Below are 16359 nucleotides of genomic sequence, written 5' to 3' on the forward strand. Positions count from 1 at the left end.
TACCACACATATTACATCATTCATAACATCTCCTGTGACATTATTGATGTTGTCATTGCAACATTTGCAATAAAATGAATGATGAGAAAACTGCATGGGAAGGGTGCGAGGTATAGGTACTTGAAATAACTCTTACAGCTGAATTTCTATGGTTTTGTGTTTGTAAATTCAGAACCTAACTATAACTTCCTGTGGGAAGCTGGCTCTCCATATAGTGTATTAAAAATGAAGTACACTGTGCAGAGTCCAGTGGATCCCCAAAGATGTGCAGAGGCAGAAATAGATAGGTCTAGAGCAAATGTAGTGTGGGCAAGCAGCTAGACTTATCAGGGGGTCATGTTAAGCATTTGTGGTACTCGCAGAGGCAATAAATGAGAGACACACTCAAAGAATAAATCCGGGACCAGTTTAGAAAAATGACAGTTACTTTTAGATATGCTTTAAACCAAAGAATATTGTTATAAGGTCAGCAGTTTTCAATTTAAAAATACTTTGCTGTTTTAAAAAAATCTACACAGTTCAATTTTCAGAGTTCTTCAGTGTGGCGCTATAGGGGGACTACAATGATACAGTTTTGCAGGTAAGTAGGTGATTTACAGTCCCAGTCTTCAGGGCTTTAGGCTAGCACCGGGCACGGTTTAGGTTGGTAACAAAGGTGCACCCACAGCAGCGGCTGGTGGAGCGGTCAAAGTTGGAGTCGTTCCCAATGAGAGTCAACAGAGGCTTGCAGTTGGCGCGCTGCTCACAGGTAAGTACCAGCGGTGGCAGAGGTTGGTCTCTGAGGGCTAAGGGGGGCACAAGTCATCACCAAACTTACACACTCAGCGGCACAGAAGCGCCGGGGTGCAGAGTGCCAATACAGCATCAGGCATCCAATGCATTCCAGTGGAGACGAGGGTATTCACTGCAGCGCTGCTTACAGGCGAGTAAAGCAAATTCAGGGGTTGATCTCCTGGATGTGAAGTAAGTACAATGGGGGCCACAAGGCAGCACCAAACTTACACCCTCAGTAGCACAGGGGTCTGGTGCAGAGTGCCAACACAGTGTTGGGCACCCATTGTTATTCAATGGAGGAGATGACTTCCAGAAACGGGCCGCAAGCTTTGGGCAGGAGGGCGGGAGAGGTCAGTCCACAGCTGCCCAGGTAAGTTGAGATGCCAGGGGCCGCAGGGACATTGGCGTTTCAGCTCCCCAAGGCGCAGGGGCTGCGGGTGCAAGGGTGTCTTTAGGCATCTGAATCAGGTCACCAGGCAAGTCGGGGGAGCCCTCTGATTTAAGCTGCAGGTGTTGCTGGGGAGTCCAGCAGGGGTCAGCCTACGGTGGACTTTAGGCCACTTGGACTTGGACCAGATGGTTTCTTCTGGACAGGTCTGCTGTCCACAGGAGTTCTTGGTCTTTTTCGAAGGCAAGCAGTCTTTCCAAGGCTTTGGAGATCGCTGGGCTGCAGGACAGTCGTCTTCTGGTTCAGGTTCCTTTGAAGGCTGCAGATCGGCCGGTAGGGCTGAGGCCAAGTCAGTTGGTGTCTTCAGTCTTCTTTGCTAGTGATGGTTCTGGTTCTTCTTAGGTTGCAGGAATCTGATTCTAGGGTTCAGGGGTGCCACCTAAATACTGAATTTAGGGGCATTACTGGGAGTGCCAGGTGGTAGCCCATGGGCTATTCATCTTTAGGGTGACTACCCCCTTCCTATGACTACTTCTTTTTGGAAGTGACTTAGCCTTAACCCTGTTGGCCTAATTCCTTCCATGGAAGATGGAGGAATTTCAAAAGTAGTGTCCACGTCAGCTCGTCCACCCTAGGGATGGGACTGGCATGAAGTGGGCACTCCTGCTTATTTACTTAATTTTCCCACCTGTCCTGCCGCCAAAAGAGTGGTCTGGAACTGGGGGTCGACCTCCATCACCACTTAGAAAGGCCTGGTCGCATTTTAAAGGCAGCAAAGACTTTGATGTTCCTTGTCCTGGAATGTCCATCTTAAGGAAGTTTTGTATTCCAACAAATCAGCCTTACAGTCAAGCCCAGCAGGGTCTCTATACAACTATTATGGGGCTTGGAGAGCCATCTCCTGAGATTAGTGAGGCCAACCTCAGCCTTTGTGTCTCCACGATCTGGAGACCGGTAGCCTGGGTAATGGGGATAGGGTGTGCTTCTCATGAACACTGTACGGACAGATTTGGCTTACATCACCATGCTCTCGCTCAGGGGCTAGAGATTAGGCTTGTAGGTAGGAGTTGTATCTTCATGTCATGACAATATGTTGCGGTTGTTCATTTCATATTTACAGCTCTCATTTTCACAATCCTAATTTTGTTGTTCCTCATTATCCTAATCGTTACAGCTCATGTATTTTATCATAAATTGAAGTCTTTTCAATAAATGTATTTGAAAACGGTCCTGCATCTCTTTTCTTGCCTATGTGTGTGTAAGAGACTTGTATGTGTAGAGAAAAAGGCAAAGATTGTTTCACTGCGATTTTCTCTGAGGAGTTTTCAGAGTTCTATGCAAGGCTGCCTCGAATCACCTTACTGGTTGGGTTTTGGTGAGGTTCTGCTATTGAGCTGGGAGGGTGGGGCTGACAGGTGCCAACTGGTGTGGGAGTGACTCAGTCACCTAAAATGCAGAGGTGCTGCCGCCCCAAATCCAGCAGTCTTGTTACAGTGCGAGAGCCCTTATGTCATATGCCCAGGTTGTCTTCAACTTGTTGATCAGTTTGCCTCCTGGTAGGTCACGCCCTTGCCACATGGCAATGAGAGAGGGGGTGTAATTCCTGTGCCGCGGTGTCATTGTAGTTTGTTCCTTAATGGCAGCGAGCGTAGTCTCATAATTGCGCTCCAAGCCCCTCAGTATGTATCTTGTTCAACTGCATTATGTCCCGCAAGAAGCCCACCTGTATGCCTAAGCAAACCCTCCTGATCGTAACTTTAAATGCCTCCCAACGTGCGTTGGCCCCCTCCACAGACCCCACTTTAAAAAAAAAAAAAGAACTCCGTAATAGCTGAGCTCAGACCCTCCCGGGACACCTGGTCCAGTAACGCGGTTGCATGAAATTTCCATGTATATTGTGTAGTGATATGCATAGGGATTGAGATTACTAGCATTATTGGTGCATGATCTGACAGCGTTCTAGATAGGTGCTGCACCTCCACAGTCTTATCACTCTCCTCCCGGAGTTGCCAGCGAATAATCCTGGCGGACCACGAGCCATGTACCCTCCCACCCAGTGGGATTCCACTGTCTCCACAGGTCTGTAATCCCATACTCTTGCATGCCCTCACATAGCATTTTGGCGGATTGCTTACCATGCCAGTCCACCTTCGCTGATTGATTTAGCATTGTATCTAAATATGTATTAAGATCCCCACCCCATATGATTGCGGACGGTTGAATGGAATGGGTTCTAGGGTTGTATGGAGAGTTCACTAGGGCCACTAAGGTGCCACATAGAATGCCCTGTACTATACCATATTGGCCTTGATCATCTGTCTCAGAGTAGGTGACAGTGAAGGGCACACCTTTTTTAAATTAAAATCAGTACTCCTCTAGAGTATGAAAAGTAAGAAGAGGCTAATTGCACCACTGCCTACCGGGTACCCACAGCATTCTCTGTGTGACGCGTTAACTGTGCGACGTGTTAACTGTGTCTCCTGCAGGAGTCCAATTTGCATGTCTTGTCTAAGTAGGCGAGTACCTGACATGTTTTGCCGGGGTTGTTAAGCCCCTGCACATTCAAGGCTATTAGTGATATATGTTCTGGGAGCTGGCCCATGGCATCATGCTATGAATGATAATCACTCTGTGGCGTTCCAAGAAATACATGGGTTCTCAGTAGGGACAGTCAGCAGTAGTACTGTGTTGGCAAAAAGAAAACGAGCAGTAACCCCTCCTTCCACCCACTTCAGCATCCCAATCATGCCAGAGGTATCCCCACAGCCTATAAACAGAAAATGCATAACTGCAAACAGAAAACTACATTACCCAGCATCTGCTGGTGCAACCAAGTGTAGAACATATGGGGTATCCCCGTAGGGGCAGTTAGAGTCCCAGTGAGACTTCATATGGCCAGAGGTAGCCGGTAGACGCATCTCTGAAGAAGCCAAAGTGGACCGTGAGGTAAGCATCTTAAAGAAGAATTATTGGATCTCCAGTCAGGGACCAAGTCAGTGTTTGGTCTCACAAGCAGCACCTCAAAAATGTTCTGCGTGGCCAGGCAGAGTCCCTATTCACTGTATTCAACAACCACTTTGCTGTCCTGGTTCTACTGACCGTGAAGCTGACTCTGTGTCCTGGTCACCTCCCTAACAGTCAACTGTAAAGGTTCAAGAGGATCTATAGCTCTGGATTACAAGCAGCTGCCACCCGTCTCTGATGTCTCAATTGCTCTCACTGCCTCGCTCGGTGTCTGATTGCTTGCGACGTTTTGGGGAAATATATATATTTTTTTTATAGGAACTCTATCGCCGCCTTGGGTGTCGTAAAGATTTTTGTAGCCCCTCAGTGGTCTATTCGCAGGCAGCTGTAATGCATTTCTTCTCGCGTACCAGTCAAAGCACTGTATCACAGTCCTTATAGTTTAGTAGCTTGACTACATCATGGCCTCATCATGAGGTATCTGTGTGCTCTTTCATCCCCCAGCAAGTGCGACAAATTGTCAGGGCCGAAGACTTCAGTGAGCATCTTTTCCACGTTGTGTTCCATTTTACCTGTGTTTGTTGACTCTGGAATACCAGTAATGTGTAAGTTATCACAGCAGGAACACATCTCTAAGCCCTCATTTTTAGCTTGTATGACCACCAGCCCTTTCTACATATTTAAACACTTAGGTGGTCATTATGATTTTGGCGGTCGAAGTTCCGCCAGCCACAAGGCCGCCAGTGATGGCGGTCTACAGACCACAGTATTATGACTTCTAGCGGCTCTCCTCCATAAATTAGGTGGAGAGCTGCCAGCAGCCATACTGGCAGTTGGCGGTGCAGTGGAGGTTGCTCCGCTGGCACCGCCACGTCAATACCACACCGCTACACCTAAAACGACTTAGTAATAGGTGTGGCGGTGTTGTGGTGACAGGGCGCTGGCGGCGGAGAAAGCGCCATGGACCCTGTTCCCTCCCGGACAACCACCAGGTAAGGTGATCGGCCAACAGGGTGGGGGGGGGGGGGTTGTTTGTGCATGCCTGAGTGTGTGTTTGGATGTCTGTATTGATGCATGTATGAATGCTTGTTGGGATGTATGAGTAAATGCGTGTATAGTTGTGGGGGTAGGGGCAGTTGTGTGCAGGTGCATGAATGGGTGTTTTGTGTGTGTGCATGTCTGCGGGTGTGTACGCATATGAGGGGTGGGGGGGTTAGTGTATGGATTGGGGGTGGAGGGGTTAGTGTATGGATTGGGGGTCGGGTTTAGTGTATGGAGTGGGGGTTAGTGTATAGGGTGGGGGGGGCTTGTGTATGGAAGTGGGGTTGGGGGGGTCAGATGCTTGCTAGGTTGGGGGTGAGGGACCCGCCTACCAGCAACAGGGAAGGAATTCCCTGTTACTGGTAGCCCTACCACCATGACTTTCGTTGCTGGGCTACCGCTGCGGAAAACATGGTGGTAGGCTGGGTCACAATACTGCTGGCGGCACTCTGGGGGCTGCCGGTTCAGAGATGACAATCTCCTACCCAGCAGTTCATACCGCCGTGGCGATATGAGTGGTGGTGTGGCAGGTTGCCAGCAGCAAACCCGCCACGGTCATAATGTGCCGGTATGCACCGCCAGCCTGTTGGCAGTGCTACTGCCACTTTACCCTGGCGGTCTTCCCGCCAGGGTCCTAATGACCACCTTAGTATTCATGGATTGCGTGTCATCTTCTGTTGCAGATATGCGCTGCCCCGTTGAGCGACGTCTGCTTATCCAATTTGGTAGTTAAGTGATTCATGCACAGGTTCAATGAATCAGTCTTACCATTAATAGACTGCAGCCATTGCCACATTGCTAGAAGGGTAGTCTCAAGCGCAATTGCACTGTGGGTCGGCGTACCTAGCTCCGGGTCTGAGGTTACATCCTGTTGGGTCTTGGTAGCTTGTTTCGCCTCAAACGTGAACAGAGTTTGACTTCTGTCTGTTTTCCCCATGTGACTAGTAAGCATAGCACAGCAGTGTAAACAGCAACGGTGGTGCTCTGACCCTTGCATTGTCTGAGGGATCACACCACGAAGCACCTGGTTCAGTAAACGCCACAGCGCCGGCAATCACCCCACACTAGACATATTCTCAGCTGGGTGCGCAGTGAATTAAGATGTGTTGTAGCACCCGGGGTTGGTGTTCCCACAAGTGCTCCAGTGCGCACCTCACCAGCATCAAGTTTTGCCAAAGTGAGCAGCGTCACCAGCGCGCCCTGTGCAGCAGGCATGATAGGAAGTGAGAGCAAGGCATGCACTGGCAACGCAGGGCACCTGCGTGCGTTCGCTGATGTGACTGTGCCCCAATCTACAACTCCCACAAAGGTCATCTCACCTTGGTGGCCGGTTTTCAACAGTGTTAGAAGGAAATCTGTTAATAAAATAAGACAGATCAATTTGACAAAGTAATATAAGTTTAATCGATTTTTAACTGGGAACGACAGGCAGTCTCAACATAAAGGCCATGACTGAAGTTCAAAGTTCTAGTTCACAAGCAGTGGTATTTATACTGTAAAATCCACAAAAAACTACAGTCACAAGTTCAGCATTGACGTAAGCAATAAAAAGCAGTACAGATAAGATAATAGGGGATAGGTACCTCTTGAAAAGAGCACATGCACGATTATTGGGTGGGTAAGTAACTGACGTCATTCAACATCTCTATCTTTCTGCACAACAAGTGATTATATGTTACATGGTGCTCACGGTAGCCCTGCCTTGTGCAAATGCTTATCTGACCCTTACACAGTTCTCCTCACCAAGATATGAATGACTTGTGGTTTTTAGGACCCTTGTGCTAAGGCAGGATACACCCTTTTGTTCACCCTGTACGTGCTAAGTGAAGATTTTGAAAGCGACAGTTGGTGCAGCTCTAAAGAAAAACTATCATTCTAATGTGTCTTGGGCCTCTTGTGTGTTTCAGCAGAGCTAACTTAACAATGCAGCATGTGTATAAGTTTCCTAAGTAATAAGTGTTTGTTTGTCCTAAATATGACCTGCCTTTTCTATTGAACCCACAGTCTGTCTTTTTAGGATGTCATGTATTAAGCCTTTCACTACTTACATTGGTTTACAACTATCCCTAGCCTAAAATGTTTGTATTGGGGTTTGGGAACTTATGGTTGTATGTATGTGATGTATATGATGTGTTCCTATTCTTCCTACATTAACAGCATCTCCCCGCAGGGAATTGCTTCGGCCCCAGGGCACGATATCTTCTACCGCCTCCGCAGTGAGGCAGAGGTTGTTTCAAGCACAAATCGTCCAGCCAGTTCCATTTGGCCTGCACAGCCATTTACCACCACTCGAGAAGGGGTGCCTGGGCTCTCCACCTTCTCCCAGTCCCATACAATGTTCAGCGCTGTCACATCACTCCTAGCAGACTTTCCAACTTGTGCAGTCCAGTATGAGTGTTAAGTCAGGCTAGCTGCCTTCTGAGCTCTCACAGGCCCTGTCATATCGGCAGGGTAGAGGTGTCTGCAGCAGCCAAATGTTCAGTGGGGTGCTGTCATCGCCTGCCGTTTCCCACTCGGATGCACCTCCCCCGCCAGTAACTCTGAGGTGGCACCCTAGCACCGCAGCCTGCCTGGATCTCTGCTGGCATCTTGCACAGTCCCCAGCAGCATTGCAGGTCACAAGCTGCGCCCCTCGAAGCAGTGAGCCTCCACGGCAAGTACGCTTCAGGAGTGTTGGTGTCTCATTAGTTGGGCGGCCTGCATCGCGGCATATCACATGGCCGCCATCTTCTTTTCCTCAGGCCTCTCAATCTTTGTATCTCGCAGGCCAGATCATGCCTGCAGCGCGTCCACAGGCTCCAGTTTCAGGACCTTTAACCCGCTGGTACCTTCCTTCACACCTAGGCTCCCATTTGCAGGAGAGAGATATTTTCCAGATGACCGCAGAATTGGCGGCGAGAAGCAAACGGCCGACAGAGCAGCACTTGGGTGCGGCCATCTTGCCCTAGGCTCTCAAAACTCTCCCCACCTCCCACCAGCATTCAAAAACTTGGGTCTCAAACTGAACAAATCTACTTCTATCAGACAGTACAAATCGTTCCTGGGAATAATCTCATCTTGCATTCCATTTATCCCCAACTGTCTATGAGTCCACTGCAGGAACAAATAGACAGTGGAAACATGAAACAGGTCCTTTTCAATGATGTTATGAAAATAACACAGGCATTGATAGCAGCATTAAAATGGTAGATAAAAAAGGCAACATCACCAAGAGCTTAAAGTTTCTCACTAATCCACCAAACTGTGATCGCAATGAACATGTCTAAGGAAGGTTGGGGAGTGCATCTCCAGGACCTTGAAGTAAGAGGCAAATTGACGAGTTAGGAAGAGAAAAAGCATATAAACTACTTGGAATGAAAGGCTATGGCCTCGGGCCCCATGCCTTCCTTCCAAAAATAAAAGGATCTACAGTGATGGTGCGAACAACCAACACAACCACACTGTTCCTCTTAAGCAAAGAGGAACAAGATTGAAGTTGCTATCCAGGGAAGCACAAGATATCTCTAACTGGTACTTGCGTCACAATATTTTCTTGAAGGTAGACACCGTGCATGGTATTAATAACCAACGGGAAGCAGATCGTCAAAAGAATGCCACAAATGAGAACTAACCCAAACAAATAAGCTATTCAGCAAGTGGGGAAGACCAACCTTGGATCTGTTCGCTACTCCTCCCGGTGGTAAATGCCAATACTATGCAAGCAGGTTTTTCCACAAGGGATCTTGGGGAAACACCTTTCAGATTGCATGGACAGGAATCTTTGCATACACCTTTTCACTAATTTTCACCTTTTCACTAATTCCTCTGATATCACGAATCCTCAACAAGTTGAAGAGAGAACTGTGTCAAATTATTCTAATATTTCTGGTGTGGCCAAGACAATTTTGGTACATGGAACTTATTCCCATCTCAGAACAGCAACTATTTCAAATCAAGGCAGGCCTAGGACTGCTTCCAGTGAAGAGTGGTAAGTTGGTTCACCCAAATCCAGAATCACTCAGTTTAGCTCCCTAGCTCCTGAATGTGACGATTTCCACCAGTAAAATATCTCAACAATGCAGAAACATACTAGCCGAAGCGAGAGCTGAGTCTACAAATAAATAATTTAAGGCAAAATAGTCAAGGTTTTGCAATTGGCATTCTTTGAATAACTATACTACCCTACCTGCTCAGCGAAGCTACTCAGACTTATTGCAGAGTACGTCTTTGCAACATTGAGATTCAGAAGGGCCTGGAATCAAGTCTCTGTGGTCAGATACAATAAAATAATTTCTACATGGAGTGGTCAGAATTTTCCCTCTGATAAAGAAACCACTGATAACATAGCAGCTAAACACAGTCCTGGCTCAGTTAATGCGAGTACCTTTCGAGCCTGTACAGAAAGCAGAAATCAAATACCTTTCATGGAAGACAGCTCTGTGTATAGCCCTTACTTTGGCTAGGAGAATTACAGAAATACAAGCATTAGCAGTACAAAGGCCATACTTTGGTGGAGGTAAGCCCTTGCCTTCCCACGCAGAACAGTACCCCCGTGCACTGCGTCTCTGCAGCTACCAAGGCTTGTATGCATCTCCTCCAAGGGATCTTCAGGCTCCGTGTAGCCCCGGCACTCCTTCCAGCCCTCTGTGTGCTTCTCCTGTGGCGTGGGACCCTTCCCCAGTAATGCTGCTTGAGCTCCTCTGTGACTCCTGGTTCCTTGTCCAGTGGGTCTCCTGTGGGGACTGCCTCCTCTTCTTTGGAGACTCTGCCTTGCCGAGGGTCCCCCTAGGGCTTCCCCTGTGGGTTGAGTCCTGCTGGACCTTGCTGGTCCCCGGCAGCTCCACTTTTGCTTCACTGCAACTTCTGCCTTTGCCAAGGCTTGTTGGTGGATTTTCCACACCACTGACGAACTGCAATCATCCATCCAGGAACTCTTCACCTGCTCCAGACCTGCATTCCTGACCGTCTTCATCCTACCGTCGACCATCTCCTGCATCTACAGCTGGGTGGGGTAATAGCTCCTACTCCTCCTGGTCTCTTCTGTGACTTCTGGACTTGGTCCCCTTCTCTTCCTCCACCACTGGTTTCTTGCAGTCTTGTATGGGTGTTGCATTTTCTTCATTTTCCTACTTTTGGGTGATTTTGGGAAAATCAAGTAATTTGCTCATTTTCTCCTGCTCGCTAGGGGGCACGGTGGTACTTACCTTTTGGTTTCCTAGTACCCTAGCTGCCCTCTACACATTCTACTTACCTAGGTGAGGGTCCTGTGTTCGAATTCAATTTTTTTTGTATATGGTTTGGGCTCCCCCTAGGGTCACTATTGTCTTTCTGCATTTGCACTGTTTTCTATCACTTTCTTTGCCTACTGCTGATTACCAGTGTATATATCTAGTGTGTTACTAACCTCCTATTGGAGGGTTGCATCTGTAGTACATTTTGGTATTGTGTCACTAAAATAAAGTACCTTTATTTTTGTAACACTGTTTTCTTTCATGTATTGCGAGTGCTGTGTGACTAGAGTGGTACCTGATTCTAGATGTCTCTGTCAGATGAACAAGTTACTTACCTGCTGTAACGCATTATCTGGTAGAGACAATATCTAGCCGCAGATTCCTTACCGACCCACCCACCCATCCTCCCTGCTCTGTGGACAGATCTCTAGTGCTAGGGATACTCCCTTTCAGGGCCCTAGTTTGGATACACAAAAGTCAGTGCAGTTCATGGCTCTGCCCTCCTAATGTGGAAAGTTGTGAAAAGTAACTGAAGTCAACGCACCTCATTAGCGCCTATTTAGGTAATCGCAACACCACGTCCAACAATGCCACGCAGAGCCGATCTGCTTGCGGGGGTACTGCGCACTCAAAAATCTTCTGGGTCCAGTCTGACGCCTGGGAAATTAAAAGGTAAGGAATCTGTGGCTATATATTCTCTCTACCAGATAATGCATTACCGAAGGAAAGTAACTTATTCATTACTTGTACTCTGAAATCTGAGATGTGGTGGCTTTGAAGGAGAGTAATGATGCAGAAGCTGCCATCTGATAGGTTGAAGTTTGGTTCCACCAATAATGCTGTTGGTAGGTATACGATCTCACTGGTTTGGGTTTTAATGAATGAGGCTTTGCTATGCTACTAATTATAATTACAGTGGGACTCCCACTTTGACGACCTGAATTATTCAAGCATGTGACTCTATACAACAGGTCAATACTGGAGAACCACAGTGTACAGGCAAGTAACTTTTTTTTCTTCAATGTAAGCGTGCCATATGTTTTTTCTCATTCCCTATACATCGCACAGCAATTGTTACCATAAGTGCTGCAGTTCAGTCCTGGAAGTGGTTCTTTTTTCTGATGTTTTAAGACAAATCCAGAAGGCCCTGCACATGATAGCTTTCAGAAGGTGCCTACCGGGCATTATCGTTCGATTTTTCACTGTTTCTGATAACTTATGGACACCTGTAAGGCATCTTGTTGAAGTGTTACAACGAGGTCCCCAAACACAGCTGGGAATTACTCTAACGTTTATGACTTCAATCAATATTCCGAAAAGTACCACAAGGAAGTAAACATTCCTACCCCCAAAGGATACAAAGTAATAACCTATGACCGCCGAAGGACTCCAGGAAAAACTGCCACTGGGAACGGATGATGTAATGATTTGTATATATCCTATGAGAAACAACATTGCTGGAGAGTACAAGTAATTTATGCAGACATTTGAATTGTTTTATAATGGTAATTGCATGATTAGTTGATTATCATTTTCTTCAATTGAGTCGAGAAATACTAATTTGTGTTTTTGTACCTTGCAGGGTGACAAAGCGGACTGTTTTTTTATTGTAGAATCGGGGGAAGTAAAAATCATGATTAAGAGTAAGGTATGTATTTTAACTTGGTTAAGTCTCTGTTGCTTTGAGTTTTCCTGCTTTTCCTAAGGTTTGGCAGTTTTTCAAAGGAGCTAATAATAAAGTTGTATTTTTCAAACGTTGTATGAACATGCTTAATCTCTATACTGTAAATATGCTTTAATTTCTTATTGCAATTTTAAATCTACTTTTTTTATTACAGGTGGTAAGCGTTTTATTGAACTTGCATATACATGTGGGGTTGGCTGTAGAGCCTACCTAACTGTCGGCTAAGAGAGTGCATGTGTAGCTGCATGCCTATGTGAGCATTTTCTTTACATGTTCTCTCTTTTAAAAAGTGAAAAATAAAAGATTTTAGAATGACAAAGCTGCAATTTGTATTTTAGACACTTTTCAAATGCATTCCTTTGGCATGTATTTTTGTTAAAACAGGTAAATGCAAACCAAATGGCTCCTTTACATAGGCATTGCTTTTGCTTTTTTCAAAGTTTTTATTTTTCTGTTTTTTACAAGTGGTCCAGAATCCTTCACATGGCTGCTGACTATTTGTGTCTTTAAATTTAATGATGATATTAGTGATAGAGATGTGGTTCAATAATAAGACATTTTTTCCTTCCTCCTGCATCTGAAAAATGCAAGCATATACCTTAGTTGCACGTTTATCACTTGTAGGAAGTTGGCTCTGTATATACTATTTCAAAGTAAGAGATAGTGTGCACAGAGTCCAAGGGTTCCCCTTAGAGGTAAGATAATGGCAAAATTACATAATTGTAATGCTCTGTTTTGTGGTAGTGTGGTCGAGCAGTAGGCTTATCAGAGGGTAGTGTTAAGCATTTGTTGTACACACACAGGCAACAAATGAGGAACACACACTCAAAGACTTAACTCCAGGCCAATAGTTTTTATATAGAAAAATAACTTTTCTTAATTTATTTTTAGAACCACAAGTTCAAGATTTGAAGTAAATACATAAAATGCAAGGTACTCCACACAGGTAAGTTAGGAACTTTGAATTAGAGCAAGAACATATACAGTTTTTGTTAAAATGGCAATAAGCTATTTTAAAAGTGGACACAATGCAAAAATCAACAGTTTCTGGGGGAGGTAAGTAATGGTTAGTTTGTCAGGTAAGTAAGACACTTACAAGTCTCAGTTCCTGGGCATAGGCAGCCCACTGTTGGAGGTTCAGGGCAACCCCAAAGTTACCACACCAGCAGCTCAGGGCCGGTCAGTTGCAGAGGTCAAAGAGGTGCCCAAAACACATAGGTGCCTATGGAGAACAGAGGTACTCCAGTTCCAGTCTGCCAGCAGGTAAGTACCCGCGTCTTCGGAGGACAGACCAGGGGGGTTTTGTAGAGCACTGGGGGGGACACAAATAGGCACCCAAAACACACCCTCAGCGGCACAGGGGTGGCCGGGTGCAGTGTGCAAAGCAGGTGTCAGGTTTTGTATTGGATTCAATTGAGGGACCCGGGGGTCACTCTAGCGGTGCAGGCAGGGCACAGGGGGGCTTCTCGGGCCAGCCACCAACTGGGCTAGGCAGAGGATCGCCTGGGGGTCACTCCTGCACTGAGGTTCGGGTCCTGGGGGCTGTGGGTGCAGTGCTTGGTCCAGGCGTCGGGTCCCTTGTTACAGGCAGTCGCAGTCAGGGGGAGCCTCTGAATTCTCTCTGCATGCGTCGCTGTGGGGCCCTAGTGGGGTCCTCTCGGCCTACTCACGGGGTCGCAGTCGACGGGGAGTCCTCCCTGTGGTGTTGGTTCTCTGGAGCTCGAGCCGGGGGCGTCTGGTGCAGAGGGTGAAGTCTCACACTTCCAGCAGGAAACGTGAAGTCTTTGAAAGTTGCAGAAAAGTTGCAATATTGTTGCTGGTTGTTAAGCAGAGCCTCTGCTCACAGGAGTTTCTTGGTTCTTAGGTACAGGGCAGTCCTCTGAGGCTTCAGAGATCGCTGGTCCCTGTTGGATGCGTCGCTGTTGCAGTTTTTCGAGTCAGGAGACAGGCTGGTAGGGCTGGGGCCAAAGCAGTTGTCGTCTTCCGTCGTCTCTGCAGGGCTTGCCGGTCAGCAGTCCTTCTTCTTGTTTCAGGTTGCAGGAATCTGATTTCCTGGGTTCTTGGGTGCCCCTTAATACTAAATTTAGGGGTGTGTTTAGGTCTGGGAGGGCAGTAGCCAATGACTACTGTCCTGGAGGGTGGCTACACCTTCTTTGTGCCTCCTCCCTGAGGGGAGGGGGGCATATCCCTAATCCTATTGGGGGAGTCCTCCAAACTTAAGATGGAGGATTTCTAAAGGCAGGGGTCACCTCGGCTCAGGACACCTTAGGGGCTGTCCTGACTGGTGGGTGACTCCTCCTTGTTTTTCTCATTACCTCCTCCAGCCTTGCTGTCAACAGTGGGGTCAGTGGCCGGAGGGGCGGGCATCTCCACTAGCTGGAATGCTCTGTGGTGCTGTAACAAAAGGGATGAGCCTTTGAGGCTCACCGCCAGGTGTTACAGTTCCTGCAGGTGGAGGTGAGAAGCACCTCCACCTAGTACAGGCTTTGTTCCTGGCCACAAAGTGACAAAGGCACTCTCCCCATGTGGCCAGCAACTCGTCGGGTTGTGGCAGGCTGGCAGAAACTGGTCACCCTAACACTAGAAGTAGGATTGATAATCAGGGGGCATCTCTAAGATGCTCTCTGGGTGCATTTTACAATAAATTCCACACTGGCATCGGTGTGCATTTATTGTGCTGAGAAGTTTGATACCAAACTTCCCAGTTTTCAGTGTAGCCATTATGGTGCTGTGGATGAAAAAAAAATCTGCAGCCAATAGCCTGTCCCATAGCACACAGGGCACCACAGATCTCCATCTCTGGTAGTTTGTAGCCAGCCATCCCTTGTCAGGGATGTGGAATTCCTATCGCCCGACGCCCGGGACATCCTGTTTGGGGTCAAGGGCAACAAGTTTTTATGTTTACTTTGTCCTTGGGACAAGTAGGCCCAACCCTCTGCAGCACAAACCCTTTGGCTGCCTGTTTACAGAGAGTGAAACTAATGTGTTTCCAAAAGACAATGCTGTTCTAACTTGTATTTATGGTTCATTATTTGAAAGCCTTCTTTATTAGGGTAAGTGCTGTAAATAAATGTTTTAAGGTCACACTTCACTACTGACGTTGGTTCCAGTACAAAAAAAAACAAACGTGTATACACATTTTTGAAAAGTTTAGGCTATGAGGCTAAGTATAATGCTCCCAGAATGCTCTCTGATTAGATGCAAATGAAGTGTCATTTAGTAAAATGTGTTGATGCATGCTAGTATTTCCCAAAAATATTTCTAATGGAAAATCAGTGTAACCATTTTCAACACGATTATGGGAAGCATGAAAATAAACAAACACTGACAAAGCCAACTGATCTGACATATTTTTATAAGTCTTTTAGTTTCATCAATGCGTGTCTTGTTTTGACATGGCTTTTGTAACACTTTATTGTTGTGGGAGCTACCAGGCCCTCAACATTGTAACGAACACTGGCAAAAAAAAAAAAAAAAAGTTTTTGAACTCTAAAAGCACACGTTGCCACCAGTGGCATAACAAAGGCCCGCAGCCACCCTCCAGGGGGCCCCTTCAGCACAGCACCTGCCCTGAGTGAGTCTGGAGAGGGGGCTCCTCCATGTTCTTTGCAAAGGGGCACCCTCCAGTTTCATTACGTCACTGATTGCCACTGTAGTTCCTGACACTGAACAAAACTACTTTGTGTGCCAATATGCTCCGTGTGGAAGAGCAGAATGCGATCACTCACAGTAAAGCCAGCCGAAAGAGAGAGAAATAGAAGTTTAATAAAAACAAAATGTCTTTGTTAACACTAGACCTAATTAGGGACCAAGACCCACATGTAGGTAGCTTTTTGCATGTCGCAAACTGCGACTTTAGCTGTTTGCGACGTGCAAAAAGCACATTGCGATGCACAAACCCAGTTTTGCGATTCGGTAACCTGGTTACTGAATCACAAAACGGGTTTGCGACTCGCAATTAGGAAGGGGTGTTCCCTTCCTAATTGCGACTCGCAGTGCAATGTAGGATTGTTTTGTGACCGTGAACGCGGGCGCAAACCAATCGCAGTTTGCACCCATTTCAAATGGGTGCTAACACTTTCGCAAAACCATTGTGAATGTCACTGTAAACATTTTTTCAGAGCAGGCAGTGGACCACTGCCTGCTCTGAAAAAATGAAATGAAAATGTTTCATTTTTCGTTTTTGTAATGCATCTCGTTTTCCTTTAAGGAAAACGGGCTGCATTACCAAAAAAAAAAAGAAAATGCTTTATTGAAAAGCAGTCACAGACATGGTGGTCTGCTGTCTCCAGCAGGCC

General features: G+C 46.7%; 1 protein-coding gene across 1 annotated transcript in view; it reads left to right on the forward strand.

Moving 5' to 3' along the window:
• Positions 1 to 16359, forward strand: part of PRKAR2A (protein kinase cAMP-dependent type II regulatory subunit alpha) — a 716041-nt gene that overhangs the window by 604924 nt on the left and 94758 nt on the right. Inside the window, exon 9 of the mRNA XM_069206211.1 lies at positions 11960 to 12025. Within this exon, the coding sequence (XP_069062312.1) occupies positions 11960 to 12025 (66 nt within the window). The remainder of the gene's footprint in view (positions 1 to 11959; positions 12026 to 16359) is intronic.

This window comes from Pleurodeles waltl, chromosome 9 (genome assembly GCF_031143425.1).
Source record: "Pleurodeles waltl isolate 20211129_DDA chromosome 9, aPleWal1.hap1.20221129, whole genome shotgun sequence".
Taxonomy (NCBI): Eukaryota; Metazoa; Chordata; class Amphibia; order Caudata; family Salamandridae; genus Pleurodeles; species Pleurodeles waltl.